General features: G+C 38.1%; 2 protein-coding genes across 2 annotated transcripts in view; one reads left to right on the top strand and one right to left on the bottom strand.

The window, feature by feature from the left end:
* The window catches only part of LOC124414746 (RNA-binding protein 25), a 65853-nt gene extending 46261 nt beyond the window's left edge, over positions 1-19592 (bottom strand). Inside the window, exon 1 of the mRNA XM_046895796.1 lies at positions 19467-19592. Within this exon, the coding sequence (XP_046751752.1) occupies positions 19467-19470 (4 nt within the window). The 5' untranslated portion in view covers positions 19471-19592. The remainder of the gene's footprint in view (positions 1-19466) is intronic.
* The window catches only part of LOC124414756 (lachesin-like), a 44626-nt gene that overhangs the window by 3820 nt on the left and 20257 nt on the right, over positions 1-20549 (top strand). The window contains exons 2-5 of the mRNA XM_046895816.1: positions 1390-1484; positions 6513-6619; positions 9627-9812; positions 19489-19572. Of these exons, the coding sequence (XP_046751772.1) occupies positions 1415-1484; positions 6513-6619; positions 9627-9812; positions 19489-19572 (447 nt within the window). The 5' untranslated portion in view covers positions 1390-1414. The remainder of the gene's footprint in view (positions 1-1389; positions 1485-6512; positions 6620-9626; positions 9813-19488; positions 19573-20549) is intronic.

Here is a 20549-nt window from a genome sequence, read left to right as displayed (position 1 = left end):
ATCCCTCCCCTCTCCACCCCCCACCCCCTCGCCGCGCCCCGTCCGCCAGCCGTGTTCACCCCATTTCCGTCATCCTTATATACTTCCTCGTTTCAAGCTCTCGTTCGCTTTTCCGCCACCGTCTCTCAGGAACGATTGAGACGTTCTTTATGCCTAAGCTTACACGTTTCTGATCGAGGAATTAGTAGGGGGCAAGAAATTCGTTGAATGAAATAAGAAAGAAACTACGTGCCTGAGAAGAAAAGAAAAGAGACGAGATTCGGAGGAATATGATATTTTCGAAGGGGTTGAAAAAATAGTAACTAATCAAAAAAAAAAAAAAAAAAACAAAAAAAAAAAGAAACGAGCAACAAGGGATAAGTGAAGTTTGAAAAAGTCGATTATGGGGTAGAATTCCGAAGTTGAAGACACAAGGGTTTAAGGGAATCGGTATGTCCTGGAAACCGATTTGCAGGATGAAAACGTCGATCTTGATTCCTTTGATCATCGCTAGAAATTCTTGGAGGTTTTGAAAAATTTGTATTTTAGTTTTTTTTACGTTTGTAGTGATTCTTTGGTTAACCCAAAGTCCTTGGCTGTATATGAGACTCGGGCTGATTTTGTTGATAAGCTAGAAGCGAATCCCGTCGTTGGATATTAGAACAGATTACCGAGCAAAAAAAAAAAGGCGACAACGGAATTTTGAAAATGGGATTTTTAATCTGAAAAAATGAAAATGAAATGAAATGAAAAAATGAAATGAAAAACTACGGACAGAACTTAATTGATAAAATTATAATAAACTGTAATGAAAAATGTTCTCAAAATTAATGATTTTCAATTTCGTATATTGTTCCAAAAATTTTCAAAAAAAATTGACCACTTCTCACCTGCGATAAGCAACATATTCAACTATAGCCCTTGAATTTTTGTAAACGTTTCGAAGAATTGTTTTAAAAAAAAATCAGGTTCTTTTTTAACGTCTCCGTTTTTTTTACGCTCCCTTCTTTCATTTCTGTTTCGGCTTTTCCGCAAAGCATCAGCCGTTCAACGGTTGTAATACAAGAACCGTATTCACGTTGAAATACAGGTAAACCTTTTCGTAGATTAATCACTGTCAATTGTGGCTTTGGCTCTTGGCCTTGGTGTACGAGCAGAATCTTTTATCTCCGCTCTTCCTCTCTTCTTCTCTTCCTCTCTTCCTCTATTTCCTCTCTTATTATTTATCTTTCGTCAGTCAATCCCTGTCTCAAACTGAGATCAACAAAACTGAAAACAGACGACGCGTGAGACGCGATTTTCAACAATATGAACAGAAAACTTTTCGCCTCTTGATGTGTCTGAAATTTTTTTTTTTACTTTTTCCGTCAAGAAATAACTTTGCAAATATCCTTCTACGTTTATTTTCAGCTCGATCGATGACTGGATCAGCAAAATGGTGGAACGGAAGAAGGGACTGATCGCGATGCTAATAACACTCCTCATCTACCCGAAAGATAATTTTGGTAAGTGCGGATTATTAACAAAAAACCTGGAAAGACGCGTCGGTTAACTTCCGGTCAAAAACAAAAAAAAAAAAAAGGAACAAAATAAAAAACAAAAAAAGAAAAGCCAAGCTGGTACGAAGAACAAGAGTAATTCTGCGATACCTGCAAGTGCCGTATACCTAATTTCCTGAAATATGAGTAAAACCGGAAATTGGGGAAACAGCAAACACTCGAAATTCCTCTTTATTATTCGCCTTTCTGCAACGGCACGCGAATTCTACAATATTTATTATATATACATACATATATATATATATATATATATATACATGTATTCCCTGGAAGACTCGATGTGCCCTCGACGTCCCCGTCGCCTCCCATTTCACCCTCATTTTTCCTCCCCCTCCCCCTCCCTCTCCTCCACCCCCTTCGCTTCCATTCCTTTCCTGCTACCGCGCGTCCAACTGACGTTTGACAAATGATCATTGTGCTTGAAAATATTTCTATAAACTCGCTTCTGTATGTATGCATGTATGTATGTATACATTATACATGTACGTATATACATACAGTTATATATATATTGTATATATATGTATATATTTATATATTTCAATACATAACGCTAAAACGTCGCGTCGCGTCGCGTCGCCTCGCGGCAGCTGATCAATGCTCTTCGAAAAGTTTTCACTTTCATTATTTCTTTTTTTATTTTCATTTTTACTGTTTTCCATCTGTTGTTTGTTTGTTTTTTTTTTTTGTTTTCCGTTCTTCCATCCGTTTGCGGTGGGTTTGCTTGATTTTTTTTCTCTTTTTTCTTACTCTTGTTCTTTTTCTCTTACCGTCCGACAGAACCAGTCTCGTTTGTAAAAAAAAAAAAAAAAAAAGATGTTTTCCCAACTTTTACAAAACGTCGATCTGACAATCCGCAAAAGTCTTCTTGTCACCCAACGAATCTCATTCGTTACATTTACCTAGATATGTTCGTATCGTGAGATTGTTTGTTTTTTTTTTTTTTTTTTTTTTGTTTCTTTACGAAAACCGAATGATAGAAAGAGAGAGAAATTTATCGACTGATCGGTATCGGCTGATTTTTATAGATGACGATTCATTTGTAGAAGAAATTTACGATTATTTCTTTTTTGTTTTTTTTGGAAAAATGATCACTTTGTTTTTGCTGTTCAGGAATCGTGGGATTTTTGAATTTGTTCAATATTACAATGATCGGTGATTTATCGGCGGAAGTATGATAATAATTTTACAACAACAACATCTGTTTTTTCTTTCTTTAATTTACGTATCAACACGTATCCAAATCAAACTTTAACGCCGATCGGATAAGAAGTCAGAATTAAGATAAAAAAAAAAAAAGAAAAAAAAACAGTTCAACGATAAACTGAGATTCACAGAAAATCTAAGCCTATCATACAATCACCAGAAATTTTCCCAACTACCGAGATTTACATTCGATGAACTCCATTGACGATTTTTTTTTTCTTTTTTTTTTTTTTCAAAACATTATCGTCAGAATTAACGGTTCGTCATTTTTTCTGCCATCTTTTTACGCGACGAAATTCAGAAACGTATTTTTAGTTCGAACGCTGTTCGATTCAACAGAAATTGAATAATATTTTATGAAATTGATATTTAGTTAATATTTTTCCACGTAAAGGAAGAAAAAATTATTCTCAGCTAAAATCTTTCTCTATATATAGACAATAAAATCTTCTCCAGAAAAATATTCCGTAGAAAAATTCTCCGTTTAAAATAATTCACGCATTATTATTTCAGACGCAAATCTCGAAATTCCTTTAAGAATTCATGAAAATATTCCGTGTAAAAAAAAAATATTTCCCTAGTATAATAAGTTAAAAATGTTTCCCGTAGAATTTATTAAAAGCAACAGGAAATAACAAATTTGACAAATATTTGCGATTGATCGATGTAAGAGAGTAATAGATAAAAAAAAAAGAAAGAAAAAAAAGAAAATGAAAATTGAACATGCACGAACGAACGCGTTGATCAGAGCCTGTAGAGAAATGTAAACACATCGAACGATTTCGGTCAGGTATCGAAATTAAACACCGTACGCGATATTCGTCCGCACACATTGAACTTGTACACGTTAAACACACAGTAGAAACTCCCAGGAATACCAACATATAGAAACGATATTCTCATTTTAGCAGGCCGTGGATGTTGCTGCTGCCGGTGTTGCAACAGCGTTATAAGCACGTAGGCAATTATTATGGCACGCGTGTGATCGCGCGAGTTGCACTCCGGAGTAAAACGGGTTCGCACAGCGGGTCTCAATTACACTTACGAAGGGGTGGGGGTGGGGGTAGGGGTGTAAAAGGGGCTGGTGTATGCACGTCCCGATTGAAAATTGGCGTAGAATTACGCCGATCTACCGTTTGGATATAACGAGAGTAAAAGAGAGGAGAGAAAAGAGGAAGGAGAAAGAAAATAGAGAGAGAGAAGGAGACACCCATCTGTTATATTTTTGATCTCGTTCCCACGCGGTCTCCGATTAAATTTAGTATTTACTCGACTCTCGGTTGATGTAGCAGCACAAAGCTCGAGTGAAGAAAGCTCAAGTGGAAAAGGAGGAAAAGAAGGTGTAAAAAAAAGATGAAAAAAGAAGAGAATAGAAAAAAAAAAAAAAAAAACGGGGCGGGGTGAGCCGTAGCCCTTCGCCTGATTTTTTCATCGCGTTTATATATAAACGGACGTTTCAACTTACATCCCCATTCAACGGGGGATGAATTTCTTTCCCCGAATAACGGGTCACTCGCCTTGTGATATTATCATTGTCGGAGATTCCACTTTCACGCGGGATTTAACCGAGGCGATGTGCCGCGCGCAGCTTCGCGGTTTGAACGAAAAATTAGAACCACCCTCCCCCCCCCCCCCCCCCCGCCCCGCCGCCTCCTTCGAGACTCCGAAGTTTGAAAATTGACGAATTTTTGACGATTAGTACAGTTTTTTTTTTCTCATTTTTCATAAAAGAAAAATTTAAGATTCAGATTTTAAATTCACATTTTGAATGAAAATTTGTATCAAACATTAGGTTGAATTAATTGAAGCGGACAAAAATTTGAGAATAAATTTTACTGGATATAAGTAGCGAAGTTTTTTTCCAACCTTTTTTCGATGATATTAAAAAATACTTCTACAGCCTTTGAACAAGCTTTTTGAAATTCAATATTCATTCAAACTTGTTAAATTTACTTATCGAAAAAAAAAAAAAATGTTTGTTTTCAAAAACACTAAAATGTACACAATAACTGGTTCATATAATTTTCAACAAAAACAAATAAGTTTCGAAACAAAATTCAATATGTAACCGTAAGATCGAGTGATTAGATTTTTGCTTGTTGCTTGAAAAAATCGTTTAATTTTTGAGTCAAGAAATAAAAAAAAAAAAAAAAAAAAAAAACAACACAAACAAACAAACAAACAAATCGATCTCTCGAGCTTTCGGCTTCCGTCGGACATTTCTGAATTCTCGGCTGGTTTGCTTCCAGTCCCACGGTGATTATCGCTTAAGCGTGTTTTCTGTGAGACTGTCTGAAGTCTGAACGTAGCTTTTCTCCTAGTCGAGCGTCCCGCTTGAAACGCTTCGCCGAATTGAAACATCTCTCTATAGTTATCTTTTTTTCTTTCCTTTTCCTTTTTTACTTTCTTCTTCTTTTTCCTCCCGTTCCCAGCAGCGGCTAATCCGCAAACAATATCGTGCCCGGCTTATTTCACGCATGTCTTACAGCCTGCCGTGTAAAGTTCCTCGCAAGCTCAAGATATCGCGAATTTCGTCCTTTAAGCCGGATCAATTTTTGCCCCAGGAGACCCGAGTTCTTGCTCGTCTAACCATCTATTTCCCTTCGTAATCTCTATTCAATTGCCGGATCAGCCAATTACACGCTTAACCTTTTAACAAGTTAACGTTATATTGTATATACTAACAAACGATTATCACGCGAAAATTTTTAAGAATTGTCGTTTAATTATTATTCTAGTCACAAGTAAGGTATCTCTTATCAATTATTTTTAAAGTAGACTAGATTTTTTATAGAAATTATTTATAATTAATTATTACAACTAACGATAAACTAGAGTCTAAAATTTCTCGTGAATCGTTTTGCCAAACATAAGACCCAAAGAAAAAAAATAAATAAATACTGTCAGGAAAATTCTTCTACTTGTCACATTTTTCCAAGTTTTATAAATATTATTTTCTTAATCATTCGATGATCCCTTGTTTTTATAATATCGTTACGGATACTTTATAAATATTTACACGCTTAGTGTAAAGAATTGTTCATTTATACATAAATTATTAGACAGAAATGTAAGCAGCCATAAAGTGCCGTAAACATGAACGATTTTTAAAGTCGCCATTCTTGGATAAACGTCCGGTTAATTTTCTTAAAAATTTTCCACTCCACGACGTGTTTGTACCTAATTGTTGGACAAAATTGAGTATATAATTGTAAAATATTTGAGTTCATGGAAAGAAAAAAACCCTTATTATGATCGTTGTTCCCTTGCCCTTTCATATTGAAAGTTTCACTTCCACAGATGAGGTTTAAGTAATTTAATTTTTTTCTAAGGAGGGTCCCTTCAGCGCTGAAACGTCAGATCTAGTCTCGACTTTTTTTTTTTTACACAATCTACTTATGACACCAAGAATCCTTCTTCACGAGGAGGACTAATATCTCCAAATAAAAAAAGTGTCCGTAAAGTAAATGGAAATAAAGATGGCGCGTTGCTGCAGCAAAAGTTCCGCAAAACGCCAATCAGATTGTTATCTTACTATCTGCTCATGAGTGTCATTCTGCTGACTTGTTGGATCATCACTTCCTGATTTTTGACGGACACTTTATCAGTCGAAACCCCATACGAGATACTTTGGCTTACATCTATCCTCCATAGTCTCGGAATAACTGCGACTGAAAGATAAGAAAAGCGAGAAATCGCAGCGACGATTTATACTTGACGGGGGAAAAGGTTGGAGTTCGAAATCTTATTTCTCGTTTTTACCCACAGGAGGCGCATTTCAACCCGAATTCTTGAAGCCGATTACCAATGTCACCGTTCCGATCGGCAGGGATGCCACCTTCACATGTCACGTCGGTTACTTGGGTGGATATAGGGTGAGTCGATAGATTTTTCACTAGGGTTTACATTTTTTCCCCCTTTTTCATGGGGGTTGAGACACGCTTTACGTGGTTTTATAATTGGAGAAAATCGGTTCGTCGATTGGAACGATCGTTTTGAAGCGACGTTTACTTCTTTTCTTAACGCATTCTATCTTCGTCCAGTTTTTACTAGAATCTACATTTTTACGGGATTTGAAACGCACTTTATGTGATTTTGTAATTGGAGAAAATCGGTTGGTCGATTGGAATAATCGTTTTGAAATCGGATTTAGTTAATCTTTAACGCGTTTGAACTTCGTCCAGTTTTTGCTAGAATCTACATTTTTTATGGGGTTTGAAACGAGCTTTATGTGATTTTGTAATTGGAGAAAATCGGTTGGTCGATTGGAATAATCGTTTTGAAATCGGATTTAGTTAATCTTTAACGCGTTTGAACTTCGTCCAGTTTTTGCTAGAATCTACATTTTTTATGGGGTTTGAAACGAGCTTTATGTGATTTTGTAATTGGAGAAAATCGGTTGGTCGATTGGAATAATCGTTTTGAAATCGGATTTAGTTAATCTTTAACGCGTTTGAACTTCGTCCAATTTTTGCTAGAATCTACATTTTTTATGGGGTTTGAAACGAGCTTTATGTGATTTTGTAATTGGAGAAAATCGGTTCGTCGATTGAAACGATCGTTTTGAAGTGGCGTTTACTTCTTTTTTTAACGCATTTTAATTCCGTATAGTTTTGACTAGAATCTGCATTTTTTACGGATTTATTTTGATGTTCGATTTTTTCAATCACTCACTCAAATTTGATACGCCGAATATAATTTGACTGAAAGCTCGTTATCGAATGATTAGATAAAAAAATTATCATCATCAATCGATAATCATTAGCAAAATTAATTATTCAATCGTTTTTCTTTTCACAGAGTATTCGTGTCTTGTTTAACAAACACAGTTATGAATTTTTCACTTTTTTACTTATTCCTAGATTTTCTACGTCCTAGAATTAAGAACGATGACATTTTTTCAAATTAGGACTTCAAAATATGTGGACCCGTAGAACAAAAGCTTCACCAACATAAAAAGTCCCAAAAATTTCTTTACAAAACTCTATGAAAACATCCTACACATACATACAACAAATTAAATTAAAGATATCTATTTTTTTTTATCATTCAAAAATTAACGTGTTTTGACTTCTTTGCTTTTCGCATGATCAACTGATCTTCAAAAATGTACGATCACTGTGATTCGTTACAAACAAACAACAACAAAACAAAACAAAAAAAATCTGGGTAAATTTGAGTCTCTCGTTAAAGAAATGATATCAGATAGAACGCATTCGCTTTGCATCGACAGCCACGGTTGAGTAGTCATGCTGAACAAAGTTATCATCGAATATTGTCGGTTAAAACGGACATCGTGGTGACAGGAAGTGGAAAACAATTGACAATGCTCGCTCCGCGGTGGCGCCTATCTCGCTAGTGGGATTGAGCCTCTCCCTCTCTCTCCCCCTCTCTCGCTTTCTCTCTCTCTCTCTCTCTCTCTCGCTCGGCACGTTCTTCCGGTGTTGGGCGTTGGGGTGGAATCGGGATCGGGGTGCAGAGTAAGGAGAATACTGCAGCTATCGGCCGGAAATTCCCTGCGCCATTGCAGCGCGATTCGCATACAACGTTTAGAATATATTTCTCATTGCAAAAATTAAAAAATAATTTCCATCAACACTCTCGACTTTTTTTTTTAGTGAATTTTTTTTTTTTTAATTTTTCCTGATTCACTTGATTCTGTAAACATAATTAAGCGGTTCAATTACGGCGTACTGAAATGACAAATAAATTTTCAAGGATCAAAATGCTTGTTGTTCTCCATTAAATATTTTTCATTTTCACGATTTTCACCAACAACAAGTAAACATCGTCTTATAGAACTTTTCAATTAATTTAACTCTCGGATCGTCAAATATTTCACGAAAATATAAGTTTAGGTTCAAAGTTTTTCCAAAGAATTTGTGTAGCGTGATATAAAAAGAAAAAGGAGTATATAAGAGTGTTTTCAAAGAAACGTCAATTAGTATGTTGGATTGCCTATCGCAACGGGGAAAGAAATATCGGTACGAGTTGTCGTCGGTAAAGTAGCGCGCTGAAACTTCTCGCAAGTAGACTGAAACTGTCCGTGTTTCCAAGTTGCGTGGCTTTGGCCAAACGATTGTTTCGTTGCTTGTAACCTAAGCTGACAACTTCAGTGATCGCGTTCCGGATAGTCACGTTAAAGTGATTAGATATAATTATGACTTTACTAGAGTTGACTTGAAAGTGATAATATCACTCTGTAGGTCTGTTTTATCGATAATTGTTCCCTTTAGTGGTAGGCAACCGAACACACCACGGTGTTTACTTGGAAACATCCAGTATATTAATGTCTGTGAAAAAAAAATTGGTAAAACAATGAAAATAAAATCTTTAGAAAGTAATTAAAAATAAATGGATTCCGTCAACTTTATTAAATTCAGATATACGTAGGTTCTAGGTGAAAAAATGCTTTCAAATACTCGATGTTTCAGCCCTTTGAGTTATCAAACGAACTAACAAGTAGAAGCAAAAATTCGCAAAAAAAAAAAAGAAACCATAACAATTTTCAAACTAGTAAAAAAAAAAAAAAACGCCAGAAAAATAAAGTAAAAAACCGTTAACAAATGATCGTGTCAAGGAAAAAAAGAGAAAAAAAAAGTCAAGCATTCGACATCGTTTTCTATTCACCTAATACGACACCGTTGATCAACAAACGAAGAATAATTATCCAGAGTATTTGAATGAAGCGGAGTGAAAACCCCTTTTGAAACTCTTGACAAATTTCTTTACGCTGTGTATAGAGAGTAATAACGATAATAATAATAATAATAATAATAATAATAATAATAATAATAAGGAAAGAATTAGGATAGATATTTTTTCTCCGTGTTTCGCTGGGTAAAACCGAAGCTCATTGATAAAGTCTCGTGTGTGTTGCAGGTGGGCTGGGTAAAGGCGGACACGAAAGCGATTCAGGCCATTCACGACCACGTGATAACGCATAATCCACGCATATCCGTGTCGCACGGCGATCATTCAACATGGAGCTTGCATATAAAGGGTGTACAAACGGAGGACGCGGGTCTCTACATGTGTCAAGTCAATACGGACCCGATGAAAAGCCAGGTAAACCGTGAATCCCGTCCCTTTCCTCGTCCCTTAACTCGGCCGGCACATGTAATATCATTCAATAACGCTTAATAAGGTTTAACGACGCCTAACGACGCTTAACGACGCTTTAACGCCGTTTAACAAGGCCGCGCCGCCGCGTTTTGATCGTTCGCCTCGTGGTTTGTGTATTTTTCTAATAACGTGGAGCGCAGCTAATCTTCCCTTTGTCCACGACCCTGTATCCTATACCCTCTGTATAATGTTTTCGACATGGAGCATTCCAAGTGAAATCGAGGAGTCATTAGCCTCATGTCATCAGATCCTTGTATAATTTTTTTTTTCGTATTGATTCCATTTAAAAAGAAGCCAATTTTTTTTTTTTAAGAATTTTCTCGCCACTACTTCAGGTGGCGCGACGATCGTTTTTGTGTAAAAAAGGGATAAGAAAAAAAAACACGATTTTCAAAAATCTGCAATCTTTTCCACAGATTCTCGTTTTTTTTCTCGCTTTTTTTTTTATTTTTTTCAGTTTCCAAGATAAAAACATTTATTTTGAAAAATATGCAAATGGAATTCCCCATATAAATTTTTTTTCACACTTTTTTCTCTCTCTTTCTCTCTCTCTTTACGTCGCCTTTTTTGTTACTGTGTTTTTTTCCTCCGACTCGTTGCCGCTGATTTTCATCCCTCTTTATCGGAGCGTTTTTTTTTTCTTTTTTTTTTCTCCTCTTCTTTTTCGACGTTTCGAAAACCCAGATTGTCCAGATATTTTATACATTCCCGGCTTACGTACGTAGCGTCATTTATCCCTGTACAAGGGTGAGGAGAATTCGATTTTTTTTTTTGTTTTTTTTTTGTTGCACGATTTCTTATTTCCTTGTCTCTTGAATAATTCAGAAAACCCAAATCGTTATACATCGCAGCAATTCAAAGCTCTGTTACACCGTAAACAACGAATAAAATCACATACGAATAAGTAATCACATTCAATTGATTCTACCACTCAACGATATTTGACTCGATCAAGTGATTTATTTAAACGGTTCGAAGGGAATTTTTTTTTAAGGAATATTAGTTCGGAATTCGAGTCAATCTCTAAGGCTTAAAACATTCTATCAAGTTTAATAAGTATCGGTTTGATTAACTGAGTTAAATTTAATTATTTAGTTCAGTGGAAAGTAGATCTAAATTTTTTTTTTTTTCCATTTCGACAAAACTACGTTAATTATTTAAACGGTTTTTGGCACTGTTGTATTTTCGTTTTTAAAGCGAAGAAGAAAAATATTTTTATTTTATAATTTTACTACCTGGTGTGCTGTAAAATAATCGATGCGAGATCATTGCTGAATAAAATTTTGAAGAATAACGAAACTAAATAATTAGCAACGCGATTCTGATGTTCAATTTAAATGAATTCACCAGCATGTCAAAGTACGAAAAGCTATCAATTCACAGACGGTATCAAGAAACTGGTAACGTTTGGCTAACTTTGTTTGTTGTTGATTTTTTTTTTTGATTTCTTATTTCAAACGTTTTTCTTAACCAAAGTGATAAAAATCGTAGGATCGTAAAAATGAGTTGTAAGTAATACGACGTTAATAAAATTTATGGAAGAGTAATAACAATAATAATAATAATAATGTTGATAACAGGGTGGCAACAATTTTCCTCAAATAAAATTCACTTCCTCTTCCTCGAGTTTTCCCGTAAAAAAATTTCAGAATTCTCTTACTTTTTCCCTCGAAACTTAGTTAGATCATGTTTTCAGGCAGTTTTTACGAGCAAAACCTCCAGCAGTCGTGCACCTTGAATATATAAATTTGGATCTAAAAAATGTACAACATTGCTTCGTTTCACACGGTGAATAATTAAAAATTGTTAGGAGATCAATTGTTACTACAATATGACTATGAAGGATTTATGTTTCACTTAGTGGATGTTAATAATAACTACAGTATAAAAAAACACCTTTTTTAGATAATAAAAAATAAACAAAAAATGAATTCAGAGATGTTTTTTGGATCGCTCATTGCAAATTCGAGCTTAATATCCAAAAATTCAAAATGGCGGACTAAATACATAAAAATTGATCCGATTCACTTGAAATTTTTTACTCGGGGGTTTTCGGGGTTGCTGAAAACGAATCTGGCGTCAGAATTTCAAAATTCAAGATGGTGGATCCAATATAGCAGACTGAAAATATAAAAATTGATTCTTTCGCTCATATTCGATCCACCGTTTTGAATTTAGAAAATTTCTCTGATCTGACCTTATTTCTGAGATCAGCGACCTCGAGAACCCTTTTGCAATAATATATACCCAGTTTCAAAGAATTTGATTGCAAGAAAAAATATATGCTTCGGAGGGTTAATTTCCTGACTTCGTGACGATCGAAATTCCCGGTTTTTCCGGGTTTTCCGGTCTCTCGCCACCCTAGATACTAATAATAATGAGAAAATGAAAAGGAAAATAATAAGAAGGTCGGCGATTAGTTATTTAACGGTTTGCGCGTCCGCGGTTTCGTTGCAATCTATCAACCATCGAGGGCGTCTAAACCTCGGTTTCACGGTGCTCGTTGCCTCGGGCCAAGACCATGTCTTTCTCTGCACCAACAGCACTACCATCAGCAGCACCAGCAGCAGCAGCGACCAGCCCAGCGATATCGGAAATTTAGCTAGCGGGGTGGTAACGAATGAATCACCCCCTTCGATATAGCCAGACAACCACCCCTGCTCGTAGGTTACACTCGCCTAGCCGCGTAATGTCTAGGGCAACGCGTAAACTCCATCGAGCCTTGTTGTTTATCGGCTGTGTCACGAAGTCGAACTTATGCAGTCCACCCACCCTTCCCGAATCCTAGGCTCGTTCACGGAGAGACCGAAGGAGCAGGAGAAAAGGACGAGTCAAGATTTTTTTATTTTTGACTGTAATTTTTTAATTGTGAATTTAGCAAATTTTCTTCTAATTTTTAATTAAAAACTTTTTTTTAGCTGTCCTGACAAGTCCTGTCAGTTTTGGATTTTTAATTTTTTATGTTTTTGGGTTCATTCTGCATTGAATGAAGTATATTTTAACGAAAACCTGACGTGTGTTAGATTTTTCGATCCAAATTCCGCATCCACTTCGCATCCTTTTTAAAGATCCTTGTCTTTTGGAACGAATTTTTTTTTCAGAATTCAAAGTGGGATTCAAAAAAATTTTTAACCCTAGTTTTTCTATCGCAAATGTACAGATACGTGAAATTTCGATTGATCTAGAAGCTTGATACACAGAACTCAAAATAATTGTTGAGGAATACGTCGTACGATGTATATGTGTGTGCGTGTGTATGGGCGAGACAAGAAAAGATTGGGGCGTTGCCTAATTTTCTGTGTATAGCACCCGCTTATTTTGTTTATATCGCGCAGTCGAAGCGTGAGGCTCACCGAGAGCGTACCTTTATTCTAACTTTGTATAATTTCATCAAATAAATAAAACCAATACACGTTGTATATATATAACTCGTTTTTCTTCATTTATGCCAATAATCTAACAGGTTATGGGCCCAGAGCGCGGAGTATCTCTGGAGTGCATAAAATAAAGAGAAACGCGCAAAGTGAGTAAAATCAGTGCCCGTCAAAGTCGGTGTGACATTATTCGCGTGAGAAAAATGGCTGACACGGGATCGATCACCATTGCTCACAAGCTCAACGAGAGCAACTATAAACTGTGGAAATTTCAAGTTGATGCTATATTGCGTGGAAAAGGGCTGAATAAGTATGTACGTGAGGTGATTGCAGCAGGGGCGACTCCAGAACAAGTTGATGCCTTTAACGAAAAAGATGGCAAGGCGATGGCGATTTTGATTGCGTCATTAGAGAGCGATCAAGCAATGAACGTGCTGACATGCAGCACAGCAAAGGAGATCTATGAAAAACTGAGTGCTATTCATCAAAAGAGAAGCGAAGTGAGCGTGATGACTCTGTACGAGGAATACTTCGCCCTACAAATGGCCGAGGACGAATCTGTGACGACATACGTCTCGAAAGTGATGAAAATCGCGGCAGAAATTGAGGATCAAGGGGAGGAACTATCCGACAATATTAAAATGTCGAGAATCATCAGTAGTCTCACGCCAAAATTTCAAAATTTTAAGACCGTTTGGTATAATATAAAAGAGGGCCGAGATCTTAATAGCCTGTTAGCTCGCCTACGGCAAGAAGAAGATCAAATAAACAAGACCAAGACCACTGAAGACGGAGCCTTCGCAGTGAGAGGAAAACAAAAGCCATGGTCGAAGCCGAGAGACAACAAATTGATCGCACAAAAAAAAAGGGAATCACAGTGTCATAAATGTGGACAGACCGGACACTGGCAACGCGAATGTCCAGAGAACGAAGATGTAAACAACGAGGGCAGAAGGAATTCCAAGAGCTACACGGTTTTTCGAGCTTGTACTTTTCCCAGGAACGACACGGCATTCGTAGTACTGCCAAATGAAATTAAAAGTAGCGCGCTGAGAGATGTGTGGATTGTTGACTCGGGCGCGACGCAGCACATGACGAGTAGAAAAGACTGGTTCAGTGAACTCGACGAGACACCGACCGGGAGATTTGTGCGTGTAGCAAGCAATGCAAAATTACCGATACATGGTGTAGGCAATATTCACGCGTCAATGTGGAACGGGTCTCAGTGGGAGTCGTGTGTGTTGGAAAAGGTGCAATACGTGCCCGGTCTAGGACCCAACCTTTTCTCGACGGGGACAGTAACGTCACGCGGGTTTGTTATTATCGAGAAAGAACGCGAGTGTGAAGTGCGATTCGCGAACGGAAAAGTGGCGGTCATTGGTGTAAAAGACACCATGAATCAATATCGCCTGGGTCTGCGAGTTAATCGAGCATGTGAGGCATATAACACGACCACTGAATCGTGCTATAGGTGGCACCAGAGACTGGGACACTTGGGTTTCAAGATGATGCAAAATATGGTGAATAAAAACACCGTAAATGGTGTATCATTCGCTGCGGAAAATAGATTCTTTTGTGCAGACTGTGCTGTGGGAAAGATGCATCGCATTTCCCACCCATCTCGTGAGATTCGTCAGTGCCAACCCGGAGAAAGACTCCATGCGGACGTTTGTGGTCCGATGCATGTGACTTCAGTGGGAGGCTACAGGTACATCCTGGTGGTAAAGGACGAGGCCACCAGTTTTCGATACGTGCATTTCTTAGCACAGAAGTCTGACGTCGTCAGCAAAATAAAAGAACAAATCAGTGCAGTCGAAACTATTACTGGAAATCGGATAAAGTCGATCAGGACCGATAATGGTTTAGAGTTCGTGAACGAAGGCATGTCGAAACTACTGCGAGAGAGAGGAATAATCCATGAAAGAACGTCGCCCTACACGCCTGAACAAAACGGCCGCGTGGAACGTGAGAATAGGACCATTCAAGAGTCTGCTCGGACGATGCTGTTGGCCAGTGGTCTGCACGTGAGTTTGTGGTCTGAGGCTGTTCGTACAGCGGTGTATATTCTAAATAGAACCCCGAATGCCAAAAATCCAATAAAAACTCCTTTCGAGCTCTGGTTTGAGAGTAAGCCTGACCTCGGTCACGTGAGAATCTTTGGTTCGGAGGCTTACGTACACGTCCCGAAAGAGACTGGTCAAAAAAAGTGGGATGCCAGGGCTAGAAAGATGTATCTTGTAGGATACGAGTCAAGTGCGAAGAATTACAGACTCTACGACCCAAGCAAGAGGAAGATAATTGTCAGCTGCGACGCTGTGATCAACGAGGACTCTATTAAAAAAAAAAAGGTCCGAGGAAGAGGACTTACCTGTCGTTGTCCTGGCTGACGAGGATGCCACAGACGGAGAAAACTTCAGACCAGCAGACGAGCGAGTGGACGATAATGAAAATCTTGAAGCTTTTGTCGACGCAGCTGAGAATAGTGGTGAAGAGCCACGTTACAATTTGAGACCATACATTTACGAGCCGGACAGATATGAAGAAAACGGTCACAGCGCAATCATTGAAGAAGTCAGCACGTACGAGGAGGCAATTGCTTCCAAAGATGCTGACAAGTGGCTACAAGCCATGCGTGAGGAGCTTGATGCTCTCAAAAAAAACGAGACATGGGAATTGACTGCGAGACCGCCACACAGGAACATAGTGACGTGCAAGTGGGTGTTCAAAGTGAAAAACGCACCCGGTTATTCAGAGGAAGTGAGAGCAAAAGCTCGTCTCGTGGCGAGAGGATTCTCACAGCGGGAAGGAGTTGACTATACGGATGTTTTCTCCCCCGTGGTGAGATATGACTCAGTGAGAATTATGTTGTGTATCGCCGCGCAAGATGACCTAGAGATTGTTCAGTTCGACGTTAAGTGCGCTTTCCTGAACGGAGAATTGGAGGAAGAAATCTTTATGGAGCCGCCACAAGGGCTCGATATAATTGACAAGAACTCGGTGTGCAAGTTAAAGAAAAGCTTGTACGGATTGAAACAGGCCTCGAGAATGTGGAATCAGAAATTTATCTCGTGTTTGCGAAAATTCAACTTCGTGGCCAGTGCGGCGGATCCATGCGTGTTCAGTGGGAGAGTCGACGGACACGACGTGTTTCTGTTATTGTACGTGGACGATGGACTTATTCTGTCAAAAAATGGCGATGTTTTGAAAGACGTGATTGATTACATGCAAAGCTGTTTTGAAATGACCGTCGGAAAGTGCCGGTATTACGTCGGAGTTGAAATACTGAGAGACAGAAATAACAAAAAAATCAGTATTGGACAAAAATCGTACATCGAAAAACTCATCGCAAAATTCGACATGACAGATGCTGTGCCGTCGAGTACACCGTCCGATGCGAATATTCGTCTAACTGCCGCAAGGGAGACTTGCGCCGGCGTTTTTCCTTATCGCGAAGTGGTGGGGTCGCTGTTGTATGCCGCGATGGTTTCAAGGCCAGATATTGCATATGCCGTGGGAGTAGCCAGCAGATTCCTGGAAAATCCTAGTACGGAGCATATAAATGCAGTAAAAAGAATCTTGAGATACCTCAAATCGACCTCAGAGTTTGGCATCACGTATAATTCCGTAGCAGCTATCGCGGGATATACTGACGCAGACTTTGCTGGCATGGAGACTCGACAATCGACGACAGGCTTTGTCTTCACCATGGGAGGTGGGGCTGTGACTTGGAAGAGTCAAAGGCAAAAGAAGGTGACACTTTCCACTACTGAAGCAGAATATGCCGCTAGCTGTGAGGGTGCGCGTGAAGCGTATTGGCTGAAGCAGCTCCTGAAGGACGTTGGGAAGGAGCTGAGAGATCCTATTGAGCTGAACATCGACAACCAAAGTACGCTGCGACTAATCAAGAACCCGGAAGTGCACGCCAGGACCAAGCACTTCGATGTGCATCTGCATTATGTGAGAGAAGCAAATAAAGAGAAAATAGTGCAAGTGCAGTATGTGTGCAGTGATGATCAATTGGCCGATGTTTTTACGAAGGCTCTCCATCGCGAAAAATTCGTGAAAAATATCGAACGCTTGAATGTTGTGAAGATATACGAGTAGCATGTGGTAGCGTGAGAAGAGTGGGCTATGGAAGTATGACGATATGTACATTGTACGCCGAGTGGGAGTGTTGAGGAATACGTCGTACGATGTATATGTGTGTGCGTGTGTATGGGCGAGACAAGAAAAGATTGGGGCGTTGCCTAATTTTCTGTGTATAGCACCCGCTTATTTTGTTTATATCGCGCAGTCGAAGCGTGAGGCTCACCGAGAGCGTACCTTTATTCTAACTTTGTATAATTTCATCAAATAAATAAAACCAATACACGTTGTATATATATAACTCGTTTTTCTTCATTTATGCCAATAATCTAACAAATTTGGTCAAATTAAACTTCGCGAGCAATCCAAAAGCCCGAAATATTTCACATTCGTTTGTTATTAGGACTGAGATTGACTAAAAACTTGTGCTGTCCAATTTTAAATTCACATTTTCTTGACACGAAGTAAAATTAGAAAAACAGAAGAAGGATTTCGTTATTTTCAGACTATTAGAAAAAAAACGCATCAGATGCATCAAAAAACATTGTAACGGCAAAAAGAGTTCTTTCACTCTAGTCCGATTTGCATAAATATTATTGTTGTAAAAAAAAATGTAACTCTATCCGCTGCAATGATAATTAAAAAATTCTCACACCGAGAATGAAAGATTAATTCCAATTAGAACTGACTGCCATGCAACGGTTAAAACGAAGAAGAATTTTCTCTCGTTACATAGTAAACGATTTATACAACCGAGTGTAGATTTGATTTTATGCTTTCGCTTTCAGAGTAGCGTTTATTTCCTGTTTTCATTATCTCCGCGTCTCTGGCGTAGCAGCAGAGGCGTAGCGTCAGTCTCTAACTTCCGTTCAATCGGCCTTTAATCGCCCTCATAACAGTCTCTTATTTTCCCTCCGTTAGACATAAGTTAAAGCTCAGCCTTCAGAGCTTTTCAACCTTCGTTTTTCGCCCCTCTCGTCGTGATTACCGATTGTCGACGAGCGTTTTTCCGCACCCCTTGTCCCTCCCCTCCTTCCCTCCTTCATCCCTGAACCGTTTACCACGGCGAACATCTCCAGGTTTCCCCGCGAGAGAAAGCTACTCGACGATTCACCCCCGGTGAAATCTCTAGTCGAAAAACCTCCCCTCGATTCTCAGTTTCGCGTTAGAAAATTCTACACAAAAATTCTACAACTACGTTGGGTGGTGCGATTAGACGAATCACGTGACGGTTTAATTCCTGTGCAATTTTCACCACCCCGTGTGTGCAGTGCAATACTTAGCTTTTTTTCCCACCACTCGAGAAGCACACTCGGCTCTAGTGGTTCGTCGACAGGAAGTGAGCACTTCAAGGACTCGACTTGTGTCTACAGGCTACGAGAGTTTGGTTGTCAGAGGGAGGGTTGGGACTTTTTCCTTTAAGAAATCTCGAGGGTTTCTTTCACCCTCCCCGCTTTTCTCGAATGAGAAAGAAAGAGGAGGGATTTATAAATCCCGCTCTTTGACGCTTCCCCGGAAGATTCGTCGACGGGGTGAAGAATTTTTTTTTTTTTTTTTCAACAAAATTATTTAACGACTCGGGCATACACACTTAACCACGGAATGGACACTTTTTATCAATATCATGCAGATATAATCGCACGTCGAGCGGTGTTTATTCAATCGTTTTATTCTTAAGGGGTTATTCTGATCTAGAGGCCTAAATTTTAGGCATATTTCTTAACGAGATGAAATGGAAATAAAAAAACATTTTTACCATCCATTTTTTTTATCAGACCTTTATTGATGTTTCAAGAATACAAAAAAAAATAAATAAATAAATAAATCGAAAATACAACAAGTCAGGGCTCCGAAAAAAAAGGGCTGACATGTTTTTGACTCTTGTAGTGATCCGGAACAAAAAAATCAAAGAAATTCTTTATTAGTAAAGAGGTCTCAATAGTCCGGAGCACGGAAAGAGTAGAAAATTTTTTTTCACAAAATGATAACGATTTGGTGGAAAATTTTTTAATTTTTTAATAAAATTAGAAATTTAAAAATATCGTCGATTCTTGACTAACCTCATAAACATGCGTTTCATTCAATCACGATTTCGATTATCCATTTTACACATATTACCAACGTGGTTTTCACTCACCCATAATATCCGTTTCTCTCAGACAGGTGTTTTGAACATTGTTGTTCCGCCGGATTTCGTCTCGGAGGAGACTTCGGGTGACGTCATGGTGCGAGAGGGTGGACAGGTAAGGAAACACGTCTTCCTCCAAATTTCAATTTCATTCTGTAAAAAACGGACCCAATAATCATTGAAATACTTTGTTTCACTAATATTCGATTAAATTCGTCACAACGATTCACGTTTAGCGTTTTCTTCGATTTTCCTATTTCATTCACAATTCTATAACACTGTTCGAAATGTTTCATGGTTTTTTAGTTAAATTATGTACAAAATTTCCCTGCTCAACTTTCAGCTTTTACAAATTTGTTTGTATAAGGGGCTATTTGTTAATTACGTAATGGTCCCAAGGGCGGTAAGGGGGTTTAAAAAATCTATACATGACCTTATCTCATGGGAAGGGTGGGTAAAAGTCATTCTTATGTAATATTTTACAAGTCGGAATATGCATAATAGACATTTTCTATTCAGACAAAATGTCCGTACAGAGCAATGTCTCAGGAAAAAAAAAATCGCGGAGAAAATTAAAGGGCAGTTTCAAAAACTAGAAAAAATTTCTATTCAGACGTTCCACAAACGATGAGATCTGTTTTTTATTTTTAATATACAATTTCAATTATATATTGTTATTTTAAAATTTTTATTTCATTATAAGTTTTTAAAATCGTTAATTTCTTCATATTTTCACACACTTTGAAGCTTATAAATTAAAATTATGGGTAAAATCTTACAAAAGAAGTGGGAGAGGGAGTCCGAGAAATCTTATGTGTTATTACAGGGGGAAGGGGGGGGGGGGGGGGGGGGGGTTAAAAATGGCTAAATTCAACCTCACATAATTAATTAATGGCCCCTAATTTCTCTAACAAGATTGCAAGGGAGGTTATTTTCGGTTTTTCAATCCCTGTCCAAACCCTGAATTCAGTAATATGAAGTTAAAGTTCCAAATTTGATAAAAAATCCGAAAGCACCGAATATCGAATAATTTGGTGGTGAAATTTGAAATGAAACAATCAATCTTTGACGAAAACTTTATATTTCGAAACT

The sequence above is a fragment of the Diprion similis genome, chromosome 14, assembly GCF_021155765.1.
Source record: "Diprion similis isolate iyDipSimi1 chromosome 14, iyDipSimi1.1, whole genome shotgun sequence".
Taxonomy (NCBI): Eukaryota; Metazoa; Arthropoda; class Insecta; order Hymenoptera; family Diprionidae; genus Diprion; species Diprion similis.
Note: the sequence above shows the minus strand (reverse complement) of the source record. Positions and strands in the feature narration are given on the sequence as shown.